The 26,171-nt window shown below is 49.9% G+C and overlaps 1 protein-coding gene across 1 annotated transcript; it reads right to left on the bottom strand.

Moving 5' to 3' along the window:
• Positions 1-3,162: 3,162 nt before the first annotated feature.
• Positions 3,163-26,171, bottom strand: TRIM29 (tripartite motif containing 29). Its single transcript, XM_027717754.2, has 10 exons — positions 25,317-26,171; positions 17,600-17,695; positions 16,185-16,418; positions 15,638-15,836; positions 12,839-12,841; positions 12,358-12,441; positions 8,937-8,996; positions 7,683-7,784; positions 6,567-6,643; positions 3,163-4,088 (listed from the first exon to the last, which is right to left on the bottom strand). The coding sequence occupies exons 1-10, from the start codon at positions 26,169-26,171 to the stop codon at positions 4,026-4,028; spliced, it is 1,773 nt and encodes a 590-aa protein (XP_027573555.1). The 3' UTR covers positions 3,163-4,025.

Raw genomic sequence — 26,171 nt, forward strand, 5'->3', positions numbered from 1 at the left:
CTGGCCAAGAGATTTGTACCTAAACCTCTACACTTTAAGGAAACTGCAAATTTCTGGGGGTGAAGGGGGGAAGATTTGGTTTGGGCCCTGGCAGATGCCATCCCTGCCCACGGCAGGGGGTTGGAACGGGATGATCTTTGAGATCATGGATCTTTAAGATCCATTCCAACCCAAGCCATTCTGTGACCCTGTGATCCAGAGGTGTCCCAGCTGCTCGTTTCCCTCTGAGTCACTGTAAATGCCTTGTTGAGCCTTGCTCTGACAGCCCACCTTCGGGTGGCCAAGTGTTCTCTGCACCCCTGCAGCTGCTGGCTGGACCAGAGAGACCCATCATCCCCATTCCTGATGGAACCATAAAATAGTTTGGGTTGGAAGGGACCTTTTAAAGCTCATTTAGTCAACCCTGCTGCCATAAACAGGGACACAACCAGACCAGGTTGCTCAGAGCCCAAACCAACCCGACCTTGAATGTTTTTAAGGATGGGGCATCCATGCTTTCTCTGTGCCAGTGTTTGTCCACCCTCTCTCAGGGATGTTCCTGGGATGAAGAGCTGATGCCTGAGCAAGATCCAACCCCTCCATTCTGCCTGAGCAGAGGCAGAGGAGCCATCCTGTCCCTCTGAGCTGGGTGTGCAGTGGTGCTGAGCTCAGAGCAGGCTGTGAAGTTCCTTCCAGCACGTCTGGAGCTGCTCTACCCAGATTCCCTGAGCAGGCACAAGGCAGCCCTGCAGCTCTGAGGTTCATCACTCCATCCCCACAGCCCTGCAGTTCTGAGGTTCATCACTCCATCCCCACACTGCTCACTGCCTCTGACTGCTCAGGGCATGAGCTCCATTATCATTTTCCAGCATCACACAGCCCAGGAGTGCAGGGTGTGCTTGTAACTGGCTCCTCTCATGCTTAAATGGTGGAACTGAGATGTTTTGAGGCAGTTTCAGGACAGGAAGAAGATTTCTCTTTGATTGCTTTTTAATCACAGTAATAACAGTAATGGAGGCAGTGAGTGGAATTGATGAGGAAGAGCTGAGCTCTCCTCTGTGCCAACTCCCATGTGGGGTAAATAAGAAGGATTTACTGGCTTCTCGAGTGAATTGGTGGCATCCTTGCTCTTCAGGAATGAGTCTGGGGATAAATAGCTGGTATCTAGCACCTGGGAGATAAAATATGCCAGTCATCCTCTGGAAAGCTCCCTGCCTTAGTCTGTCTGGGGTAAATGAATAATCCTTGCCTGCTTCTCTTCTTGTCCCCAGAGGTTGAGATGTACAATTGCTCTTTTAAGCAGCTGTCAGGGTGCGTCTGGCCTTGAATCTGCATCACTGGCAGCCCAAAAGGGCTTTTCTCTCTCCCTCAGAGGCAGGAGAAGCCACAATGTGGGCAAGACATTTGAGCTGTGCAGAACCAGAGGTCTCCAGAGGGTTTCAGTGGGTGGAGGGTCCAAATGATGCCCAGAACCAACCTCATGGGGAGATTTGGGTCTGTGCTGGGGCAAAACAGTGCCCCAGCTCAGCATGTCCCCTCACAGTCTGATTTTGGGCAGTGAACAAGTGTTTTTCTCCAGTGGGAATTGTTGAGGTGTAACTCTGGCAGGGAAGAGCCACAGGCTGAGGGTTTTCCCAAAATGCCTGTGCAGGAAGGACTTCAGTGGCACCAGCGTTTGGGAACCGACCTAGCTGGGCTGGGTAGTCTCAAGGTATTGCCTTAGAAGTGCATTCATCAGCTTTCACCTTCAAGGATGTGGGAATTTTCTCTGACCTTGACTTAAAACATCCATAAAGCAGCGAAAAAGCTGGGAAAAAAATGGGTTTTCCATAACTGTTGCTCACATCGAGACTTTAACCTCCCCGAGACTCTTACAAACACACAGACACCAAAGCCAGAGCTGTTAGTTTTGGTCAGACATGGAGCTCTCTCCTTTATTTCTGCAGTGTGTGTTGCACACGGGAGGGGCCTCATTTACATCAGCGCAGCCGTGTCCTGTCTGAGGAGCTGGAATTCCTCTTGCTTTGCTGATCAAGACAAACACGACAAAAACAGTTCATGCACAATACACCTGAAGCCTCTCTGCCACATTCCCCGGGGCTGGGAGGTGCCACTGTGCCCCTCTGGCAGGGCAAAGGGGCTGGGGGGGACCGGCAGGGCTGGCAGGGGGAGCTGGCATCCCCCCAGGAGCAGCTCCATTGGCTGGGAAAAGTTGTGTGTGCGAGGTCTGTGAGGCCCTGGAGGAGGGGACGGGCAGCAGACAGGCTGGGGGGGCTGCAGGGGTGGGCAGGACAGGGGACAGCAGGAGGAAAGGGACCTTTGTGTCCCCAGGGTGGTCACAGGGGCGGTGCCCAGCTGGTACCACAGAGCCCTCTCTAGGGCAGGGAGGAAGGGGGGATTTTAACATCCAGGTTTTGGAGGAGGAGGGATCACTGACACAGTTTGGAACCTAAAGAGGAGGTGGTGGAAGCTTTTACTGGAACCCAAGTGATTACTGGAACCTGCTCAGGGGCAAACCAGCGAGACCTGGAGGGGGCTCGTTCTCTCCTTTCACACATACTCCAACCCTTCAGGGCTTTTCCAAGCAACTCTATCCCAGTTTCTCTTTCTTCACATCCTGCCCTACCACACCAGCCCCTTCCCCCTCTGGTCATTAAGGCAAAAAAAAAAAAAAAAAAATATAAAGTGACATTTCAAGTCCTCTGGAGCGACCAACATTCAGCCTCACAAGTTTTGTACGAGGTGTTGCATTAAAAAGCAGAATCTTTGCATGGGGATTAGCCAGAAAATAATCTTCAGGGAATGACAGGTGGGACCTCTCTCAGGCATTTGGGGGAAGGAAAGGGAGAAGGGGGGGGGGGAAGCCATTCCAAAACCTGCTTGAACAGAGCAAGCCATGAAAAGTAGCTGTTAGGTCTTGGCTCTCAAGGTTGGAGGGCCCTGACCCTGCCACGGGCCACCTGCTGCCACTGACTGACCCAGAGAGGCTTTTGCACAGCGTGGATTTTACCCCTCAGGCCTGTCCATGGAGAGGGAAAATCATCTCAGGGAGATCATGGAATGCTTAACAAGACCTGGCTGCTTTGCAGGCTGATGTGACTCATCTGTCCAGGGGACAAATAAAAAATATTATCCTGAGCAAAAAGCCACAGGACTAATTCTCATTGCCAACTGCAGGGAAAAAAAAAAACCACCTGAACTACAGTATATAAATCAAGTTTGGTTTAGGGGAATTAAGAAAAACCACTAGAAAACAGAAAAGCACCCAACACCTATGGCATCTAATCAATCTTGTATTAGCAGGATGGATTTTCTTTTTATTTCTTAATTTGAAAAGGTGGCTGGAGGGGCACTTTGATGGGATGCAAAGCCTCTCTGCCCTCCACCAGCAGCTGGCCTTGGGCTGCAGCAGCTCTGCAGAGCTCCTGTCGTGGCTTTTTGGCAGGCAAGGAGCAGAGCTGAGCTGATGGAGGACCCTGAGGAAGAGTGGTGGGACCTGCAGGGCTCCAGGGAGGTGGCAGTGCTGGACCTGCCCCCAGTGAGAGCTGGGTGTCCCCAGGAGAGGGGGGTGACAGGGCAGAAGAGGCACGGGAAGAGCTTTTAGCCCGTCACTGCTCCCAGGGGCTGGCTGGGACCTCTCCATCCTGGGCAGAGCTTTGGGCTCCCCAAGCTTGGGACCTTCACCGGGATTTGAACAGCTCCTAAAAACACACTCGGGGCAAAGGGGGCACAGCTGGTTTGGCAGGGGCTGCTACCCAAGCATGCATGCTTCCCAGGAGAGGCAGAGCAGCAGAGGGAACAGGGAGGGAACGAGGAGGGGACAGCACAGGAGAGGGTTATGTTGTTAAGGCCTGCGGAGCTTTCAAGGCAATTGGAGAGAAAAAAAGTCCTTGTTTCCTCTAGAAAAGGCTATTCCCTTCTGCACCTTCCCTCTCCCTGGCAGAGATTAGAGCAGTAAGGTTAATATAGTAGCAGGTACATCCATGAAAATCCGCAGCTGAGTCTTCACTCCAAGTGCTGCCAGCTCTTCCCTAAATCTTCAGGGATCAAGGTGCCTCGTTGGAAGTGGCTCCATTGCCTTTGTTGACGTAAAAGGGGCGGTAATGTGACTGCAATGGAGAATTTGGGGCATGTGAGTTTGACCCACCTCCTTTTCCTGGCCACCTACACCTCTCACCCTCCTGGGCAGCCCAACCATTCCTATCTCACAAACTCCTCAGCACCTGGGACCTGGAGGAACCTCTGCCTCACTTCCCTGCTGGAGGTGCTGGAGACAGCAAATGCAGAGAAATGGCTTTGCTTTCTGATTTACCTGGCCCTCCTTCCTGAGCCAAATGAGCCTCTGCATCATGTAAAAGCTCAGACTGTGACTCATGGCTTGATGAGGGGTTTTTGGGAGGAGAGGAATGTCACCTTTATGCTGCTGTCAGTGTGTTTGAATTGCTCACTAACTCAGGGGAGTTTTCACACTCGAAGCTGTGTGCAGTTATTCAGGTTGTGAGGTGTTTCCTGGTGCTCTCTGGCTGGCAAACCCAAACTCTTGTGCATGGAAATACCCTCACAATGGTGTGGTTTTTATTTGCCCAGTGCTCAGTGTTTGTGTAAGCAGAGAGACAGGGGCAGACCCTACAGGAATTGCTGGTTTCTGTCCCTCCAGCTCATTTTACTGCAGTCCCTGAGTGTATCTCATCTCATCAGGACCCACCCCTGCATTTCCACTCTTATCTGCACCATCACAACAAGCGACACGTGGCAAAGGTGTGTTGTGCAGCCTCCTGTTGGCTCTGGAGGGTTGCAAACACAACAGCCAATTTATTTATTTATTTATTGTGGTCACTGGCTGCACTGGCCAAGGCAGAACCTGCAGCCCTGGGTGAGAAAATGCTCACCCCACTGAAGCAGAGAGCGTGGAAATCAGGGACAATTGGGGTTTGTAACGCCCAGCCTGTCTTAGGTTTGATCCACTGCCCAGATCCCCCGTGCAGAATGTGGGAGACACCTCACAGAAAACACACTGCTCCTTTCTTGTGCAGCACTAGTTTAATATCAGGAACAGCAGGAAGGATGGGCAGAGCAAACCCAGCCCATCTTGCTGCTCAGTGCCCCACTCACCTCCTGCTCAATGTTCCCTTTTGTTGAAATTCTTTTCATTTTATGGCTTTAATTTCCAATATAATTAAGATATGGAAGAGGGGGGCCTTCGTTTAAAAGAACTTCCTGGGGGTTAAAAAGACATTCCTCCTTAAACTGAATGCTCCTTTGTGAAAATTCATATTTACAGACCTTTTAGAATGTATATTACTTAAATACACATTTAAGACTATTTTACAAGCTAGATTATTGGCCCAATAGACCATAAAAGCTCCTGCAGAGATACTGCAGTCCAGAGCACGCATTTCTATTTTGGTACTTTTAAATGCTTGTATTTATCAGCTCAATTGTTGGGTTCAGGGCTACCTGGTGAATAGAGGTTATAAAAATGAAACAGTCATTACAAATGTGAGCATCAGCGAGGAAGGGAGACAGAAAAAACCAGTGACTGTGTGGGAGAAGTTCCCCAGGCTTTCTCCTGATGATCTTTTTAGGCAGGCAGTGGTCAGACACAAGACAGAAGGGATTGCAAAACTTTGCTGTTTCTTGGAGATACCTTTTGCTGTAGCACATTCAAGTCTGGATTTCCTCAAAGTGCCCCAGTTTGCCCAGGAACATCCCCTTTCCCAGGCATTCATCTCCTGGGGAGCCTTGAAAACTGAGCAGATACAGCTGCAATCCTCAGGCAGCCACTTTCTAACTGCTGTGTGTTTGTTCTGCTTTCCTTCAGTGTGGGAATGCTCTCAGCTCTTGACCCTCTGCTCCTTATTTCCATGGAACAGTAAATACTCTTTCACAAATGGAAAACCAGAAATTAAAAAAAAAAAAACAAAACAGATTTCATCTGAGGGGGCAAAAGCTTGACAATCTTAATTCAGATCATGCAAGACCTTAATGCAGCACAGTGTGAATGGATGTTAAGAAAAAATAGATTGACTTTGTGCTTCTGTGGTAATGCATTAACTGTTTGTTAACCTTGTATATTTGAGATCACAAGACCTAAAATATCACTGTCCTCTGCTTCTTATAATTGTCTGGTTTGTGCTAACGGTGTAAAATGAGTGACTTAGAGATGTTCTAGTGATTTCTGACCCCTCATCTCTGATGTTGCCTTTGCCCAGTGCAGGACATAATTAGGAAGATCCTTTTATCTGGTTGTCTTTGGTGTCATTTACACATTCTAGATGTCACAGACCAATAAGAGTGTACGACATCCCTGCAGGGAGGAGAATCCTACAGACAGCAGCATGTGTGTGCTTACAGGATTTGTGTAGGGCAAAACCTTTCCCAAATGTCATTTTGCAGTTTTGATTATCCCCCCAGCCCAGAGCTGGGGAGGTGGGGGGTTACTCTGCATCCCTGACAGGAGCTGTTGACTTGGAGCTTTTTCCTTTCCCGTTTCCAAAGGCCCCATCCCTGTCTCAGGTGTCCCTAGAAGAGGCAGCTCTGCTGCTGGAGATGTGCACAAGCTTTCCCACCACGGAGAGGTTTCTTACCAAAACAGACTGTTTGGTGGATTTCCACGTCTGTGGCGTCACCTTTGCAGACTGATGTCTCACTATGGAAGGATAAGCTGTGACAACATAAAACAGCCTGTTACAGACCAGCCCCTGCCACCACCCCCGTGTCCCCTGGCCAGCGTCGGGATGAGCAGCAGGACTGGAAGTGCCACATAATTAGTATTGCAATTGCTTCCCATGGAAGTGCAGCCATTCCTGGGGTGGGACACGACAGCCATCAGACAGAGTCCTACTCCACCACCCAATCAGTTAGGAAAAGGGAGTAAAGGAGGTCTGGCTAATTAAAATGTCTGAGGAACGCAGAGAGGTGGAATGCAATCAGACCAATTAAATTCAGGCCAAATCCCAAACTCAGCATTCTGACTCCTGCAAGGAGCACTCCAGGCTGTTTAATTAGTGCAAAGAGCTGAGGCCTGGGGTTCATGACAGCACCTCTGGCAGTGTGATAAGCCCTAACCCCCTTCTACCACACCAGCTCTGTTCTGACTCAAAAATAACACCAGCCCTGCTGTATCACAGCCAGTTTCAGGGGATCAGACAATGACCTTTCCCCACCATCTCCATCTGCAAATTAGTCAGACCTGACTCTCCCTGGCAGGTGCTGGTGCTCTTGGATTCCACCTCTGGTGCCCTTGAACTGGTGAAAAGAGGAGGATGAGATGGTGAATGTGGGATTCTGGTTCAGGTGAGAGAGGACAGGCGGCTACTGCAAATTTTTTTTAAGGTTGTGCTTAGTTTCTCTTAATCTTTCAAGATGACACTGGTGAGGCTGGAGGGGCAAATGGCCATGAACATCATTCCCTGGTATCTTTCTCGCCTCTAAAATCATCTAAAATTTGTCTCTACCCATTACAAGCGAAATTTAAAATCCCTTCACCTCTTCACTGGACAAACTTTGCAATAGTTGCTAACACTCCTTAATAAACTCCCCTTGCCCTGGCTCAGCAGAGTTGCTCATGTAAACACGTGCAGGTATATAAGACTGGCAGTCAGGATTGCTCCAGGCCTTCTCTGGGGGAGCAAGGACAGGATGAGGTGTGTTACCAGCTCAAAAAGGGGCAGGAGGGAGGGGGAATACTCAGTTCCTAGTACCGGTCTTAGTGAAGAGGCTCCCGTCAGACTGTTTGCTGAAGTCACCGGGCGGATTCTGTCCCACCGAGGAGAACTGAAAAGGCAGCTTAGTACCATTGCCTACTGGAAGATAGAAGAGGTGGTGTTATTCCGTGCTGTTATTCCATGGTGTTCCACGGGCTGCAGTGGAGCAGCCCAAGCATTTTCAAAACACACCCTGTAAGAGCTGCCTTCCACTGGCCCGGGGCGGGGGGGAGGTGGGAACAAGTGCCTTTGTCCCTCTTGTCTCGGTGACAAAAGGCAGATGAGAGCAGTCAGCTGGGGGGGCACAGTGTGTGAGAGTGGAGTGATCCCAATGCTCCAGGCAGGGAAGAGCCTTTCTCTTGAGAGACCCAGAGGGCAGGTGTGACTGAGGAGCAGCAGCTTCCTCGCAGGTAAAGTGCCTCTCCAGAGACAGGAGTGATGACTCCACGGCTGCCCAAGCTCCCTTGCCTCCAAGCAGTTGAGGCTTTATTCAAAGCCCATTGAAATTAAAGCAAGGCTTCCCCTCCTGGCCTCCTTGGGGTCAGGCCCTGGCTGCCAGAATGAATCTGAGAGCAGAGGGATGAGAGGGAGACAGCCCTGCCTGTGGCATGGAAAGCAGGAATGACTTGGGTGTGGCTGTGAGTCACCAGAGCTCCCCCAGGTAGGGTGGCCGTGGCTGCCTCTGAGCAAAGGGAAAGGCTGGACCCTCTGAGCATGAAGGAAGCAAAGAAAGAAAATACAGGTGAGGAAAGGGAAGGGAAGATGGGGATCTGGGAAGAAAAGGCTCCCTGCTGCTGGTTCTCAGTGCTCAAAGCAGCCCCTTCCCCACCCTGCTGGATGCTGTGCAGGCAGTGAGTGTCCTCTCGGTCCCTGAGAACTTAGGAACTAAGTAAAAGGTGTTTGTGGGATGGAGAGGAGCAGCATTGTGCTTCTGAGACTGGCTGGGAGTATTTAAAGTCCTCTCCTGGTTCTGCCACAACCTCCACACAGAGGGTTTTGGATGGGGATTTTGTGGCTCCTGTGTTTTCCACCTCCTTTCACTGTCTGAAGAATGAGAACCGGGGATGCCTTTCCCTGGGTTTGGGGTGTGCAGACAGTGCTGATCAGCCAGCTCAGGGATGGCTCTGGGAGACAGGGACTGGCAGGTGACAGGACAGCTGAGAGGGGAAGCAGGAGAGGTTGGTTAGGCAGCCAGAAAGCTGTGGCACGGGGGGTTAGATCCTCTGGAACTGAAGTGGGAATTACCCGTACCAAGTGTTTCCTCGGTCGCTTGGAAGGAGGAAAATTCCCATGATCGTGGGTTGAAATTGGCTGTAAAACAAGAGCATCCAGTTCAGCAGTTGGCTCCTGGTGAGCTGGCTCAAAGGCCTGGGCCTGGCATTGCTCTAGGAAACAGTCCCTGCCGATTTGGGAGCAACCCCAGACCAGAAATCTGGGTCCAGGGAGCAGAGGAAAGCCTGGGCTTTTTTCCCTGGATTCTAGGGAATGGTGAATAGACTTCTCATGTAGAGGACAAAGCTCTCCCTGCCACAGAGCTGCCTCGAGCTGCAGAAAATCGCCAGCTCAGGTTTGTCTGCTCAACAGGACTATTCTGCAGAGGGACCTGCGTGCAGAGCTTGGATTTAGAGCTCAGGAGACACAAGGGGAGGAACATTTCCTGCAGGAGCACAGGCTGGCTCAGCACTGGGACAGGCAGGTGCTCCAGGGCTTCCCCAGGACCTCACCCTGGGGCTGTTGTGCCCTTTTTGTGAGGCACTGGGCTCCCAGTAAAGCAAACCCAAGCTGAACACTTGGAGCTGCTATGCTGCCATCCTGTGGGCTGCTGCTCTGCTTAAGCCCTGTTTCTATTTACACTTCTCTCTCTCTCTCTCTCTGTGTTGCCTGAGTCCCTCCTACTCTTCACTCAAAGACTTCCAAAGGCACAAGATGATCTTTCCAACCTCCTCCTGGCTTTGGCCAAACTGTTTGCAGCATCAGGAGAAGAAAGCTTAGTGGGAGAGGACAGAAAGGAGCATCGAGCAGTTGGAAAAAAAACTGTTCCTCTATCTTTTGAAACATTTTATGTCTCCCCTCTGCCTCATTATGTCATCCCTGCAGGCAAATGTTTTATGCTGGAATTACAGATGGTTTGGGTTGGAAGGGATTTTAAAGATGATCCAGTTCCACCCCCTGCCACGGGCAGGGACACTTTCCACCAGATCAGGTGGCTCCAAGCTCCCTCCAGCTTGGCCCAGGACACTTCCAGGGATGGGCAACCTGTGCCAGGGCCTCACCACCCTCTGAATAAAGAATTTCTTCCTAATATCTAATCTCCACCTCCTCTCAGATTGAAACCATTATTTATGATACTCTCTTTAAGGACAAGAGCAGTGGAAGTCTCCTTGAATTTAAGCAGGGCTTAAAACCTTATAGGCTCAGCTCAAATCCAAGCAGTTTCTTAGTTTAGGTCACTGCAATTAGCACAGAGCACTACTTGGGCAGCATTCTTCAACCCAGAAAACACTTTCCACTGTGGCCTCAGGCAGAGTTTGCAGTGACCCAAACCAAGCCAGAAAAAGGGGTGTGTTCCTAAACTCCCATGAGATCCTCAAGGATTCCGTGCACATGACACAATGCAAAGGGTGGTCCTCTTTTTTTCCCCCCCCATTTTACAGAATTCCTTAGAAAAGATGCAATCAACTGTGACCAGACTTGGACATGACACATGGAGAGAGCACAGAGAGCTCCAGAGAGTTAAATGGTTGTGGCTATGTTGCATTATTCATCAGGCCATCCTGGGCCAGCCAGTGTGCCAGATAAGTGGGTCACATCTCCTGCTTTGCCTACTGACTCATTCTGTTCCCAAATTCCCCATCAGTGTGGCTTCAGCAGCTGGATCCTTTCTGTCCTGCTGGAGCCCTGACCCTGCTGGAGAACCCAGTGCAACCACGTGCTTCAGTTGTTTTGGACAACAAAGTGACTTTGTTGGTGGAAAACAGGGAATGAGTAATTTGGAAGGCAGCACGGGCTGTGCTCTCAGCTGTGTAGGTGGAATAAATGTTCCCCCAGTGTTTGTGGGGCCACTGAGCTGCACATTGTTGTACAGCCCTCCCAGTGCTCAGGGCAGACACCACTAAAGGGGGAACCCTGGATTTAGCAGTGCCTGGTGATCCCTCCTGGCACTTCAGGAGGTCGGGATGCTGGATCCCAGCAGGCAGCCAGGGAACTTCTACTCCCAGGTGCCTGCAGCTGATCCTCCAGGGAGGAGCAGAGGGAAGTTCAGGCACTACAGTGCTGTGGCACTGCCAAAAATGGCTTTTCCCTTCCTTTTGCCATGTCCCAGACACACATGGCAGCAGTGACAGCAGGATGAGATGACATTGCTCCTCCCATCCACACTCCTCAAATGCCTGTGGGGCTGTTTCCACCTGAACTCAAAGCTTCCCTTCTTGGGTAGAGATTGGGTTCAGCTCGTGCAATTTTAGAATTAACTTTCAAACTTCCCTCCAGGCCGAAAAGTTTTGGGGTGCAGGGCTGAGCCTGTGGTCTCTCCCCAGCATCATCAGCTCTGCTCAGCAGGACACGTCCTCCCCTGACTGCACAGGGCCTGCAGAGCCCTGGGACAGCTGGGGCAGCAGAGCAGCACCAACCATCTGGGAGGTGTTTGGAGACAGGCTCCATGCAAAACCAACCTCTGGCAAGATGCCCCTCTGCCCCCTGATCCGGGGGGCCTGTGGGAAGCAGCCCTGCTGAAGTCTGGGAATGCCAGCCCTGCCCCTGGCATCTGCTCCAAACAACCTCCTCGCCCCCTGGGCGCCAGGCAGGGCTGCCAGGCGTGGGCAGGGAGCTGAGGAGAAGGGCAAAGGGGAGCTCCAGACAAAGGGCTCAGTGTTGGGATCTGGGTTGTCCCCAGGAAACCCCAAGGCAGAGCAGGAATACACCCCCAGGGCAGTGCCACTGCTAATTGCTGGCACGTCCCTGCCCACCATCTGGCTGGAAGCATCTGGCAAACCCTGGCAGGGCTGAAATTTGGTCACTTATTTTGTGCTACCCTTCCTGCCCTTTTGTTTCCTACTGAGCTTTCAGCACCCTCAGCTCCTCACTCTGGAGGCTCCTGATGCTCATTTAGAAATGGCAACTGTCCTTTTGCAACTGGATGTGCTGAAAACCCTCATTCCCTCTGAAGGCTCATCCTGTAGTGGGTCATGCAACAACTGGGACATGAGCAAATCACCAGGGCTCTTGCTGCCAGAGCTCAGAAAGGAACTCCAGCCTCCTGCTTTTTTTTTAGGACACGTTTCTCACTTCTTCTGTCCTTTTCCTGTAAGGAAAAAGCATGTTTGCTGGTGAAAGTAAAATCCTAATGCAGAGCAAGCCTAGAGCAGCTTTCACACTCGATGGCACAGTGAGATAAGCTTTGGGTGGAGAATAGCACCGACTTTAACCCAGTGAGACATCTTAAAACTATACATTCACAAACTACACTCTTTGAAGTCACTCCAGCTCTTCTCTTTTTCTGCCCTGTTTGAGACAAAAAAGCAAAACCTTCTCAGGGCTCTGTAAGCTGGAGAGAAGACTCGGTGTAAACGTGCAGAGAGACGGAGGGAAAGCAAATTTTGGGACACATTATCAGTGAGGTTCCTTTCCTAGGCTGTGTTTAGAGGAAGCCTTGACCACCTGTAGGGTGCCATACCTTTGGGAGACAGGAACATGGAAAACCTCTTCAAGTTGTCAGGCTGGTTCCACTCGTAGTTGTTCATCATGAACCGATGGTCACCTGGAGGAGCAGAGCAGAGAGGGGGAAGTTTAGTGGCCCTGAGAGGGAGGGGGAGGAGGGGGAAGGGGATAACAGGGTGGGATTGCTTCCTCAAGCGCTGCAGAAGTGATTCTGCTCTTTGAAAACAAGTTCCTCTATTTTTCTAATCGGCTGGGAGCCAAAGCAGTGCTGTGGCTGCCCAGGGTCTAAAGCAGAAAGTTCCCTTGGCACAGCCCAGCTGAAGCATTTGGCCACTCTGGAGCTGCCCTATCTCCTAAAAACCATAGGGAGGTTTGAGGCTTGTGGCATTTTCCTACCAAAAAGCTGCTGTGGGGCTAAAGATGTCCCCCACTTCAAAAGCAGTGGTTTGGGCTTGGCTCCTTTGGTGTTTAACCTGAGCACAGGCCAGGCTTTCAACCCCCTGCTCGAGAACTGCCACTATTTGAAGCTCCAGAAAGGCAGTACTGGGAGGGCTCAATGGCTCCTTCAGTTTTTAGAGAAAGGTGCTAAAATAAAGTAGCAAACAGCTCTAGACTCTTGGACAAGGGTGGTTGGTTCAGGCCTCATGCAAAGTGGATGAAATCTGCTTTTTTGGCAGCTCTTTCACAGCCTGGGTTTGGTTTTCTGACACTGATCCACAGGAAATGATGTTTTATCGGTACACTTGCTCATAAAAATACTTTCTTTGAAGGCCTATACAAACCTATTGTTCTCTGCAAGGAAGTAAATTTGGTTCCCGTGTTCAAATAGTTCCATTCTTTGATTCTTAAGTCACTGAACAAACTTTTCTTTTATTTCTCCAATTTATTTCTGTGTTATTTAAACTCCCTGGATGCTCCCTGATTATTTGCCTCCTTGCCACTCTGCTACGTAGGTACCTGTTATGACAACTAAAAGAAAGTGGATTCCCTTTGGAGTCTGCTATTAAGCAGGTTTCATTCCATTAATATAATATTTCTTCCTGGGAAGGTTTTTACACCAGAACATCAAGCCAGTAGCAAATGAATTTGTTGCAATGACTCAGGGGGAGTCCAAGTTAATTAAATCCATTAAGTAATTGTGGAGCTATTTCCTTGCAGTCACTGGATGCAGAGTGCTGCCCTCTTTCATCTGTAACTGTAGTTTGGAAAAGGGAGAGCTCTGAAGTTCCTGGGACTCACCTTAAATAACATTTCCCAACTGAGTGGATACCACTGTTCTTTTCATTAGGCAGACTCCAAGCTGTGTCCATTAAATCCCTGCTAAAGCCTCTGGAAGTACCCAGGTTTCTGGCAGTGTTTAGTTGCCCTGCTCAGAAATGTTCTGGCACTTGAATTCCACGGATTTCAAGTACCAGTGAGGGCTTCTGGCATCAGTAAAAGGAGGAGACCCCAATTAAAAGTGATCAAGTATCAAGGAATAGTCAGTCTTTATCCTGAGCTACCAGAACTGAACACGGGCATAATCTTGTTGGGTTGCACAAGTGGCCAAGCAAAAATGTGTTTGCCTCAGGGCTGGCAAAAACCAGCTCAGCAGGTGGAAATTCTGCAAAGTTTCAGGCGGAAAAAAAGGAGGAAGAACAATGAACAGAAGTGATTTTTGGATCTGAGCTGGTTGTCATCTCCTTGTATTGTTATAGGTACATTTCTCAGCATGAGGAGTATTAAGGATCTAACCAGGACTGCTGCAGCCTTAACTGCTGAAAGGTAAATAATGTCCAATTCTTGGTAATACTTTAAGGGCAGAGGGAGTTTTAAAACCTGGCTGTGCATCATGAGCACTTGGAGTGTGGTCTCTGACTTTTCTGCAACGTTGGTTCTCTGTTCCAGAAGTATCTGGTCCACCTAATTCATGTCTCATGGAGGATGGTGGCACTAGACAGTGTAGTGTATTAACCCAGGAGCAATGTAAGTGCTGTGAGCTCGAATGAATTAACAGGGATCTTGCAGGTTTGCAGCAGATTTGGATGAACTAGACTTGAGGTTATTCCTGCATCTTTTTGAGCCACACACCCTCCCGAAGAGCAGGGTACAATTTATCCCCCCGTTACATATCCAGCTTCTTGACCTTTATTGTTCTGGTATCTGGGGTTCCTCAATTACTAATAGATTATCCTCCAGCAGCCTGGTGAGATAACTGTTAATTCCCATCCCTGTTATTCTTGGGGCAAGAGGTCATTTCATGGGATTAAGTAACATGCCCAAGGTTACAAAGGCTGTTTGTAGGAAGCGAACCTTGGTTGCTCAGCCCCATTGCAGTGCCCTAATCTTAGTCCTCCTAATCTTAGGTGTGAGCTTGATGCAAGATAAATCCTTTATTCAGAGCTAATTGGGAGCCACTGAAAGGAAGTGGGTTAGAACCTTAGAAGAGTCATTGCAGTGCTGTAATAATGACCATTTATTCACCTGAGGAACATCAGCTGTCCTCAGGAATCACTGAGGTGTGGGGACCACTTGTGTCCCTTGAGCCCCCTGGATCAGGGCAGGCAGGAAAGCTCTGCCAGGTGGATCAGAGGGAGTTTTATCCCAGGTCAAGCTGTAGCTTAACTGAACACCAAAATGGAGACCTTTCCACTTGGAAAATCAGACTTTCAAGTGTTAGATTTTCAGTGGCAGGAGCTGGCAGGAGCATTTTCATGGCAGGCGGCTGGAATGGGCAGTTGTAAAACTTCCCATCACACCAGCACCCTGCGTGTGCTGACCCAGCTGCACAAAGAGGGTTTCAGAACTGCCCTCCTGAGGTGGTTTCATTCACCTTCCTGCCCCTGCCTTCTCCGCTTCCCTCAGTGAGCACTGAGTTGCCTCAGTGGATGTGTGGAATCCTCCAGGTAGAAACTGTGGTGCTAAAACTGGAAGGGCTTGTTGGGGGCCTGGCACGAGGCAGAGCATCCCTCTTGCAGGAGGGAAGGGTCACTGTTCATGACCCCAAAAAAGAAATCTTGCTCTCAAGTGCCACACAGGAGGTGGCTGAACCCTTAAATACTGTGAAGCCATAACATCCAACAGCAGTCAGGGAAGGGGGGCTGGTTTGGATGCCTTGGTACTTTAAATTCAACTGGTTCCATCCCCGCATAGGCGTGGTGGGATAACTCTGATATTCCAGAAAGAATTCCAGCTACAGGCAGTGTTCCTCCCGCTGTTTTTCCTACTTTCTCCACTGTGCAGAGTGTGTTCAGCACACTTCATCTCCCCTGGGTTTGGGAGGGAAGGAGGAAGGGGGGATTTTTGGGCTGTTTTACCGTTCTCCATGTGGTTCCTCTCGATGAAGTTGCGGCCCAGGTCTGCCTTGCAGATCTTCTCCACGTGCCTCATGCAGACATTGAGCAGGTCATCCCTGAGGAGCCCCATGGATGGGCTCATGCTCTCCCCTTCCAGCAGCACACTGTAGGTTGGGAGAGAGGGAGGGGGCACGTAATTCCTCATCAGAGCCCCAAATTCCTGCCAAAAAAGAAAAGGAAGGGCACAGAGGTTACTGAGGAACAGGAGAGCTGGAGGGTAGATCCCAGGGAACTGGCTAATCTTAGGCTCCAAGTAGTATGAGAGCTGGAGATGGAGGGGGCAGACAAATGCTCTGTCCATGAGTTGTAGCCATCTGTAAACAAACCTGCATGTCTGAGTTCATCCTTCACCTCCCAGAGCAGAAACAGCTCCAAACATGAAGTTCCTGACTTAGCTGTGCATTGAACTGGAGAAGGTGAACACGTGTTAAACTCACTTGGGATTTGTCCTTAGGGCAAATCCTGTCTTCTGTGGGAAAAGAGAAAATTACAGTGAAGTCTCAGTTACCTGCAGGAAGAGCACGGAGTCACTGATCTGGTGGATCTGCTCCCTGTTCTCCTTGTCCTCCCGCAGCAACTTTGCCCTCTCCTCCAGCTCATCCACGATTTCTTTCACGTTCTCTGATGCAATCTTTTCCCTCTGGTCCAGGGCAGCCTTCACCTCATCCCTCTGCCTCTCCAGGTCACGGATCAGCTCCTTGAAATGCTGGTCCACCGTGGCTTTCTCGTTGGTGGTGTAATTCTGAGGGGGAGTTCAGAGAGAGGAGGAGCAGCAAAGACACAGGAGAAAGAAAATATTCAGCTTTTCAAGGAATAACTTCACTCACAGAGGGACACAGAGGGGGATATGTCCAAGGACTCTCAGCATCTAGACTTTGGAGACTCCAGGTAGGCAAGTTTTAGCATGAGAGAAGTTGTGCCAAGAGAAGTAATAGTTGTTCCTGCAATGATTTTGTGCATGTAATCCAAAGGGCATGATGTCTTCCTCACTGTTAGAGCAGATCTTTTATTCCAATTCATAAACTGCACGCTTAGATGATATTTAAAAACACTGTTTAACCTTCTAAGTCATGGTTCTGGCTCCTCAACAATTTGAACATCAAATTCCTCCCATTTCAAAGGATGAAAAGTGCTGAAGCACTTTTTACAAACCTGACCTCGAGGTCCTTCTGAAACATTCCTCAGAAAGACTGTGGATGTAACTATATTCAGAGTTAAAATTTCTAGGTCAGGTTTCCAATAATAATAATAATAATAATAATAATAATAAAGCAGATGAAAAGCAGAACTGGTGAGCCAGTGTGTGTGCACCACATGAAAGGGAGAAGAATGGCTTTGTCTATTAATATTATGCAAATTTTCTGGGGCGTCTCCAAATAGTGTTTTCCCTGCTCTATTCAGTTAGGGTATAAATGACAAAAAAATAATACCATTGCTGTATTCCAACCCCTACCATGGTGAAAGAATTATAAAGGAGCCTTATATCAGTATGGAAATGAACTGTTCCACTATAACTAAGATGTTTGTTGGGGGAAGTGCTGCCTTATCTCAGTTTGGGTTACCCAGAGCCCTTCTGCAGGTTATTTCTGTGTGTGGTCTGGTGGGAAGAGGAGCAGCACACTTTTGTTTCCGACTCTGCCTGGCTGCTGGGGATTGAAGAACCATCAGGCACCCAGAGCAGGGAGGTGCCTGGGGTGGTTTTGTAACAAGGCTGTGCTGCCTCTCCTTGATCTCCCCCAGGACGTGTCACAGGGTGGCTTCAGCAGCAGTTCTGTTCCGAGGTTTGGCAGGACTGAGCTTGGCAGAGCGGAGGGTGAGGGATGGAGTGAGTCAGAGCTGGAGGTGGCAGGGAAATTGAGGAAAGGAGGACGTGGGAGAGTGGAAAAGAGAGCGATAAGTGACCTTAACATCTCACACACACACCTTGATCCGGTCCCTCTCCTTCTGCCACTTGTCCACTTCATCCTCCACCTCGATGATCTTCAGCTGCAGCTGCTCCTTCTGCAGCGAGAGCTCGGCCTGGGAGAGAGGGGAAGGGAAGGAGGGAGTCTCATGAGCTGGGGCTGAGGGTGGCCCACTTCAAAGCAGCTCAGTGCTCCCATTGCTGCGCCTGGCCCCGAGCAGGGCTGGCCGGGAGGCACAGGCTGCTGGCACTGCTTGAAATGGAGATCATGTGCTGCCACTGGACAGCATCCCAGAGCTGCTGCCTGGCTCAGGAGATCCAGCTCGCTCAGCAGCAGCACCCACCTACCACCGTGCCTCTTTTAATCACATGAGAGGCAGGAGCTGGAGGGGGAAGAGGCCCTGTTTCAAAATTCAGCTGTGTGTGCAGGGCAGGGCCCGTCCCAGGGTGTGCCTCTGCAGCAATAACAGTTTCCAGCTAATTACGGAATGACGTTGGACGAGTGTTGCAACAGGAGGATGATGCCTCCGGCAGGAATTCTGTTTGGACAGGATTGTGGATTAATTTGCTCTGAATTGAGAGCTTTCATGTTATGATGAAGCTGGGGAATGCTTGGAAAAAATTAAAAAAAAAAAAAAAAAAGAAAAGAAAGAACACAAAAGGAGGAGGGAGGAGGTAGGTGTAGGAGGTGTAGTCAACCTGTTTGGCTTAGATCAGCAACTTCCCTGGGGTTCATTTGCATTTGGTTGTGCACTGGCTTCCCAGAGAAGCTGAGAGCAGACACTGGCAGGGCAGCCCATGGGACTGGAGCTGAGGGATGAGCCAGGACCCGGCTGTCAGGGATGCCCAGGGCCAGGCTGTCAGGGATGCCCAGGGCTGGGCTCTCAGGGTTGCCCAGGGCCAGGCTGTCAGGGATGCCCAGGACCCAGCTGCCAGGGATGCCCAGGGCCAGGCTGTCAGGGATGCCCAGGGCTGGGCTCTCAGGGATGCCCAGGGCCAGGCTGTCAGGGATGCCCAGGGCCAGGCTGTCAGGGTTGCCCAGGGCCAGGCTGTCAGGGATGCCCAGGACCCGGCTGCCAGGGATGCCCAGGGCCAGGCTGTCAGGGATGCCCAGGGCCAGGCTCTCAGGGATGCCCAGGACCAGGCTGTCAGGGATGCCCAGGGCCAGGCTCTCAGGGATGCCCAGGGCCAGGCTCTCAGGGATGCCCAGGGCTGAGCTCTCAGGGATGCCCAGGGCCATTAATTCCAGGCAACCCCTCCCTGGGCCCTTCACAGTCACCACCTCCCTGCCCAGCACATCATGACAAAGCCTTTGTTGACGCATCCCAAGGTGTTCCCGTGTCTCATGTGTGCACAGCTATGACCACAGGCAATCTGGCTGTGGGACACTCACCCCAGAGCTCTTGAGGAACTACCCAGTTGGCAGAAATGACCCGTGTTCTGCAGCTGGGCTGTGTTGGGACAGAAAAGTCCTGCAAACCTGTGGCAAATGGTTGCATGACCCAAAACCACTCACATTGAGAACAACAATTAGAGGCAGGGGAGGTACTGGAGGGATAAATCTGCTCCCACACGACTCGCCCAGCTGTCTGTCCAAGAATGTAACAGAACAGGGAAGTCTGGGTCTGTACTGATCACAGTCACCCTCAGAGTGGGAGCTGAAAACATTCCAATTCTCCATTCAGGATGGAGAGCAGGCAAGGAGCTGTCAAGCAGCCCAGAGCAGGAGAGCAGCCCATCAGGGCTCCTGTCCTGGTGCCAGTCCCAGCAGAGTCTGAGCATCCCCTCGAGCTGGAATCAGGCACAGCTGCCTCGGAGAGCCACGGACTCTTGCTGCTCCAATTTAGGAAATCTCCATTTATAGAGGGAAAGCAGTTCTGCAGTTGCTTTGTTGCCTTGTAAAACACAAGAAAAGGGGGAACCAAAAAGGGAAATGCACTCAGAATTGTCTCAGGGCCAGAGAAGCTGCATCCTCACACTGTCACTGTCCTGGTTGTTGGGAGTTAGGAGAGCACCGGCTCTCTAAATATGATCCAAACACCCTGCCAGCCTTCAGGAGTGAACTGAATGAGGTCATGAGCTGAATCTCATCTTTTTCAGGGTACAAATGAAAGGGTTTTGTGGTACAGACTCATCAGGCTTCAAGACAAGAAAATTTTCTCTATTACTGATCAAAAGAGTAAAGACTTGAGTTTGATCCAATAGTTTTCACATTTCCAAGACAGTGACTTGGAGGAATCCATGATTTTTTCCTGTGAGAATGTCCTCTGCATCAAGACTCTTTGCACAGCAGGAAAATGCAATGAGATAAAAACATTTTAGATCATTTTTTTCCGTTGCACTGCATTAAGCAATGTGAGAAATCACACTAAAATGCAAGTTGTGTTCTGGAGCCACAGAGCTACATGCAGATGGTATTAATTGTTAGCAAAGCAGTTAAAAAGGCACATCTCCTGAGCAATTATTTCCCTCCTCATCCCTAAATATCAGGATATTCTTATGGCAAGGATGCAAGTGAAATCATACAGAGAAGGACTGGAGGGATTTTTTGGAGGAGAGGAGACCTTTCACAGCCACACAGACACTCCCAAACACAAGGGATTTGAAGAGAAAGATAACAGGAAAAAAAAAAAAAGTCAGGTGATGGCTGGAAGGTGATGATAACAACATGATACATTTATAGTCCTTTTTAATTAAGATGGGTCTCCAAGGAATTCTGGAAAGTATTACTTGCTCAAAAGTGATACTGAGCTCGTTGCAGTTGTAACATCCCTTTGCCCAGAAAGATAGTTTGGGTGCCTCTGGGATGGGATGTAACAACTATTTAAGGGCAGACCCACACAACAATTTAGAGTGAGAGATTTATGACTTGCAAATGGAAATTACAGAGATAGTTCCAATAGCCAGAATGCAAATACCACACTCATCCAGGTTTGGCAGGGGTTAAAACATCCCTCCTGATGGCAAAAGGAAACACCAGCACAGACACCAGCAAGGGCAGGGGAGGTGAAGGGAGGTGTGGTTGTGTGATAACTACAAACATTAAAAAAATACAACCAAAAAAAACCCCAAATCATAGAAAGAAGTGTTCAAAGGAGGTCCAGGGAGACTGGAATAGTACAAGAACTGGTGACATGGGCATAAGGATTCCTAAGGGTGCTCTGGAGATGGACCACATTGTGATTTCATGATGTTTTTAAGACTCTGTTCAGTCTGTGACTGGCTGACAGGCTGGTTTAGCTGTCCAATATATCACATATATATCTGTATATAATTATAGGTACTAGGGACAGTCACCTCAACTTCATCCCCTATGAGGAAACTTCTCTCCCAGCTTTCTTTGTATTTCTCAGATTTTCCAGGGTGCACAAACCCTGATTCTCTTCTGATGGACCATCCAGAACAAATCCATTGGGTGAGTCTGGGGTTCAGAATATCCCAGTGACAGATAACACAGAAACACCACCCACTGCAGGGGGAGTCCCTGCAGTGCAGAAATAACAGTGACAGTGAAGAAGATCTAGGAAATCCAAGTTTAGACCATTCAGTTTGAGTAGAGCAAGTTGAGAAATGATGGCACTGAGAGTTCTTGAGCTAAGATTGGATCCCCTATTAGAGTCTAAGTTAATTAGGCCAGCCAAGAGGCCTAAGTGAAAGTTCAGAGTGTATACCTAAACATCCACAGCTGAACCCAGCCCTTGTGCTGTGGAGAGGACCTGGAGATGTGAGATTATGAGTCTTGCATCATGATGCAACTCGTTTTTGCAAGGCAGCAGTACAAGCATCATCATGCCCTTAATGCTCTGGGAACCCAGGGCCTGAATCAGGGAACACCCCTGTGTCACCAGCCTGGGAGAGCTGTGCTAATTACTGCCAGCAACATCCCAACCCAGTAATGAAGCTGGAGAAGGGCTGTTCAAACGAGTTGTCCCAGTGCAGGGCCAGGAGTGGAGGTGACACGGCTGAGAAGGCAGGAATTTGTTTGAGATATCAGTTCTGCTGGTTTTACAACTGCATATTCCTCTCAGTGGGCTAAAACCTCTGGAGCCTCAGGCAGCATCCTGCAAAAATGCCACTGTGGGAGCAGAGGCCAGAAAAGGCTCTCTGCACAGTTTGAAGAGAATTCCTGACTTGCAAACTGGTGGATTTTCCCTGGATTCTGCCCTCACTGTAGAGGCATTAATGCAGGAAGCAGGCAAACAGGCAAATCCACTCAAATCCCAGTTTGCAGCAGGTCACTTTCCCAGCTTTCCAGCGAGGAAGAGCATCCTGCAGTGACTGCACCACGTCAGGGGAAGGAGCATCTCTGTTGAGCTGCGTCCACAGATGACCCCCAACTGCTGTGGATAAGGTCTCCCAGCCACAGTGGATCAGTGGAATGCTGACATTCCATGTTGATCCCATGATATTCCATGACACTGCCATACTGATACACTCCTGTTTGCTCTCTGGTCAGTGAAAGCAAGACAGAGAGGATGGAAATCCCTCTGGATCCATCCCTGGGGATGGTTGACTTCAAAGCCTGGTTCAGCCTCTGTGAAGTCCCTTTTAAAAGCAGCTTCCTGGAGACCAGGAACACCCAGCTCCCATTCCTGCACAGCAGTTCCCTGCACCCGAGGGACAATGTGAACCTTTCTTTAGAGGTAAAGACTCAAAGAAAAAAAAAAGAATAAAATCAAAGTGCCTCTCAGCAGAGCTGACCTGCCCTGCTGAGCACCAGGGCTGGTGCTGGGAGGTGATGCCAGGGTATTCACTGCCAGCTTATTCAGCTCTGGCACTGGCAGGCAGAGGTGAAGTTGTCTCGTTTTTGGGAACAGGCCTGTAAAACAGGTTTGGAATGAAGGATCCCCTTTCAAAATGAAGGATGCTGTCTGCAAGGGGGGCTCTGGTTCTGCTTATAAATCAAGCTGGGGTTTTATTCCAGTGTACAAGCTGCTGCAGACAATTCTCACTTCTCAAGCATTGAGTGGTTATTCCCTGGCCTCACAGACTTTTCCTTGGCTGTTTTCTGCACTGATTCTGGTGCAGGGGTTCCTTTTCCTTTAAATCTGTAGCAGGAAACTAATGCAAAGTGGATCTGGGGAAGGCATTAAAGATTTGCTGGGTAAAATAAGCAAATAGCACTGGGTGGAAACTCAGAGCAAATGGCTCTGTCTGAGTCCCTGTGCCTTTCCCTGGTGTAAAAGAAAGAGGGGGGTGAGTGACTCTCACCCCAGGCTCCTGAAAAGTGGAAGATGCTGCTGTGTTCTCTGTCTGAGACAGAGATATCAGCCTTTCCACTGCTTGCTAAATGCTCTAACTAGTAGGTGTGTGTCTACTGGCTTGTTTGCATTCCTCTCCTCTTAAGCTCTGTCTGCACCATGAAGCAAGCAGAGTTTCCTAATTCTACAGCAGGATCTTTCCCAACACTGAAGCACAGCATCTCTGTAGGTCTGAAGCAGATAGACCCATGGAAGAGGCTGAATTCTGCACTAATTCTGCAGTGCAGAAGGACAGATGTGCCTGAACCACCTGATTACGAGACAATTTTGTGCCACCAAATTTCTGAGCCCCCAGAGTGACAGTGCAGCACCACATAGAAGCACCAGTTCTCCTGGAATCCTCTCCAGTTTTGGGGTCACGGAATAGCCAGGGACTAGGGAATCCTTGCAGGTGAACCAGTTAATCCTTGACATCCAGCACTGTGTGAAAGGGTCTCTCTGTATTCTGGTCACCAGCCCCAGTGGCACAGTCAGCAAATTTGGAGGTAGCAAAGCTCCCCTGGAGCTGCTTGGATTCCAAGCTGTGAAAATGGGGCAGGGATAGGGATGACCAGTTGTGGGGTTTTTGCTTATCCCTTCCACAAAGGCCCTCAGCACCAGCCACTCTCCCAATTTGTGGTCACATTCCAGCTGTGATTTGCAAGGCTTGATAAGGGTAGGTGGCACACACAAAGGGTTGGAAATGTTCATTCCTCTTTGTGGTTCTTGCTAAGGCTCCACCTATGGTGAATAAATCAGGGCTTAGGAATAAACATTTGTAAGCAACAGCTCTTCTGTTAATTGTTTTTGTCTGAGTGAATACTCGCTCAAGTTACAACAGGACCGAACTCGTTGTCAGGAGAAACTTGCACATGTGTGTGATTCATATTGATAAAGCCCTAAATCCTTCAGGCTTAGCAGCAGCAGGATCAGCACAGGACAGTGCAGGAACTAAAGCATGGAGCTCATGAGTGGCACAAGGACTCCAAGGACTCTGAGAGAGAAATCAAACCTCATTTAAATCGTAGGTAAGGTCTTCTCTGCTCAGCTATGGTTCCCTCTTTAAAAGCAAGGTGCTGTCGATCCATCCAGCCACAGGAAGAAGATCTGGCTGGCTTTGCTTCCTCAGGAAGCAACTGTTAAGCTCATTCCAGCAGAAACAGCTCAGAGGGATCGGACACCCTGGCAGACACCAGACACGGCTTCATGTTAGAACCGTGAGATGTTCAGGGCTGACATCAAAACCACAAGAAGCAGCAATTATGGAACAAACAGCAGGCTGGCAAGCCCTGCAGGAATTGAAGAAAGGCTGGCTGGGGCATGGGAGAAGCTTTGTCTGGTTTCAGCAAAGCTGCAGGTTGGAGATGACATGGCAAGGACAGACCAAACAGGAGACAGAGATAAGCTCAAAATAAGATGCTCTTTCAGCCTTATGAGATAAATCTTCCCAGCTCCTTAGAAAGAGTTTGACTGTTCTTCCCATTAAGGATTTCTAACATCAGGCACTTGTGTTTGCCTGTTCCCCACATCAGAGCACTGGCTTGGGCTGTGCCTAAGAATAGGATTGAGCATATCTGAGTTCCCTTCCAGTGTCTGCCACTGTGGGACTCCAGGCAAATTGTTTTCCATTATCATGTCCTGGGTGTCCTTTCTGCCACCTCTCCTGCCCTGTCTGCTTGGAAGGTTTCTAGGCCAGGACATGCTCTTACCATCAGTGAACCTGGTGAGACCCTGAGCTTATGGAATAATCATCACCCACCCAGAAAACAAACAGCACGAGGCTTTGAGCAAACAGAGGTGAAAGGCACTTCATCAGTGAGCACTGTCCCACATCTCCTTAGATGTCCATCCTCTAAACCCATTGTAGCAGCACTCCGGGGGAAATGATCATGTTTTGTGCTTGCACCAGGGTTTTTTCTTCGTCTAAGCTTCAAAAGCCTCTTCCCACAGGTGTGGCCTGACATTATTCATTATTATATACGTAACAGATAAGTAAAAGAACCATAATCTCACTCTAAGGAGCTGAGATGGCAAATTTCAACAGTCACCCAGTACCCACCAGTAACTTCAACCCTCTGATCTGACCACCTGTATTCTGGAGGAACCTGATGCCCACCTTTCTGGCTGTGGGTAACACTGCACAAACACTGTCAAAACTCTAGACTTGGTTTTTCTAGGGCTTTGATTCAGCTTCTGCTTAAAGTCAGGTGTGCAACCAGGGGTGGAAACCACGTTCTCCATCCCCCAGATCAAATCTGCAACACACCACCAGCGTTGTGCTGCTGCAGCCAGCCATCAGGAGGACAACAGTCCTGTCACAGCAGCACCCAGGCAATAGCAGTCCTCTGCTAAACACTTCCCATCCACCACCCCTGCATCCCAGGATTCCACACAGACATGACCTGAGCAGAGACTGCAGGCTGGAGAGCAAAGGCTGGGGTGTCACATCCAGATCTACAGAGCGATGGGAGCACGAAACAAAGAGAGAATTAATTACCTCTTTCCCTGCTTTCTCGATCTCCACTGTCACTGTGCTGTGGTTCTTGTGCTCTTGGAACATGCAGAGGTAGCAGATGCACATCTGGTCTGTCTGACAGAACAGCTCCATGGTCTTCCCATGCACAGGGCATTTTCTTGCTTCGAAGTCCCTGATGGGGTCCAGGAGCTGGTGGTCCCGGAAAGCTGCTCCCTCCAGGTGGGGCTTGAGGTGCAGCTCACAGAAGGAAGCCTGGCACACCAGGCAGGACTTCACAGCCTTTTGCTTGTTGTCGATGCAGGAGTCGCACAGAACATCCTCGAGCTTCACCCTGGGCCGTGACCCAGCTGCTCTGTCCGGCTTGTTGAAGGGTCTTCTCAGGTCCCCCGTCTCCACCAGAGGCAGGGAAGATTTCTTCAGGTCCCCCATCTGCCCCCCGGAGAACAAGGACTTCCTCCCTTCCCCGTCGCTGGGCAGGAAGCTCTTTTTGGAATCCAAGGAGAAGAGGGACTTCCTGAGGTCGCCTTTCTCTGGGAAGGAGAGGGCTGGCCTCCTCATGTCTCCGATCTGTCCGCTGGCATACTGCATCTTCTTGGAGTCAGCCGAGTCCATGCTGAAGTAGGTTGACCTCTTCTCATCGGATGACTCCACAAACTGAATGATGGGCCTCTTCCAGTCACTCCCAGAGAAGAGGGAGCTCTTGATTTGCCCCGTCTCCAGCGCAGCACCGCCCGTGCCTTTTATAGCTTCTTTCTCAGCCCCGCCAGGGCTCGTCGCCTTCTTCGCTTCTTCTTCTTTCTTTGGGGTGGTTGGGCTCTTCACGTCCTCGGCCTTCCCGGCGGTCCCGTTGGTTCTGGCTGCACTCCCCGTTTCCAT

Source organism: Pipra filicauda, unplaced genomic scaffold (assembly GCF_003945595.2).
Source record: "Pipra filicauda isolate LSUMZ 115617 unplaced genomic scaffold, ASM394559v2 scaffold630_size309391_pilon, whole genome shotgun sequence".
Classification (NCBI taxonomy): domain Eukaryota; kingdom Metazoa; phylum Chordata; class Aves; order Passeriformes; family Pipridae; genus Pipra; species Pipra filicauda.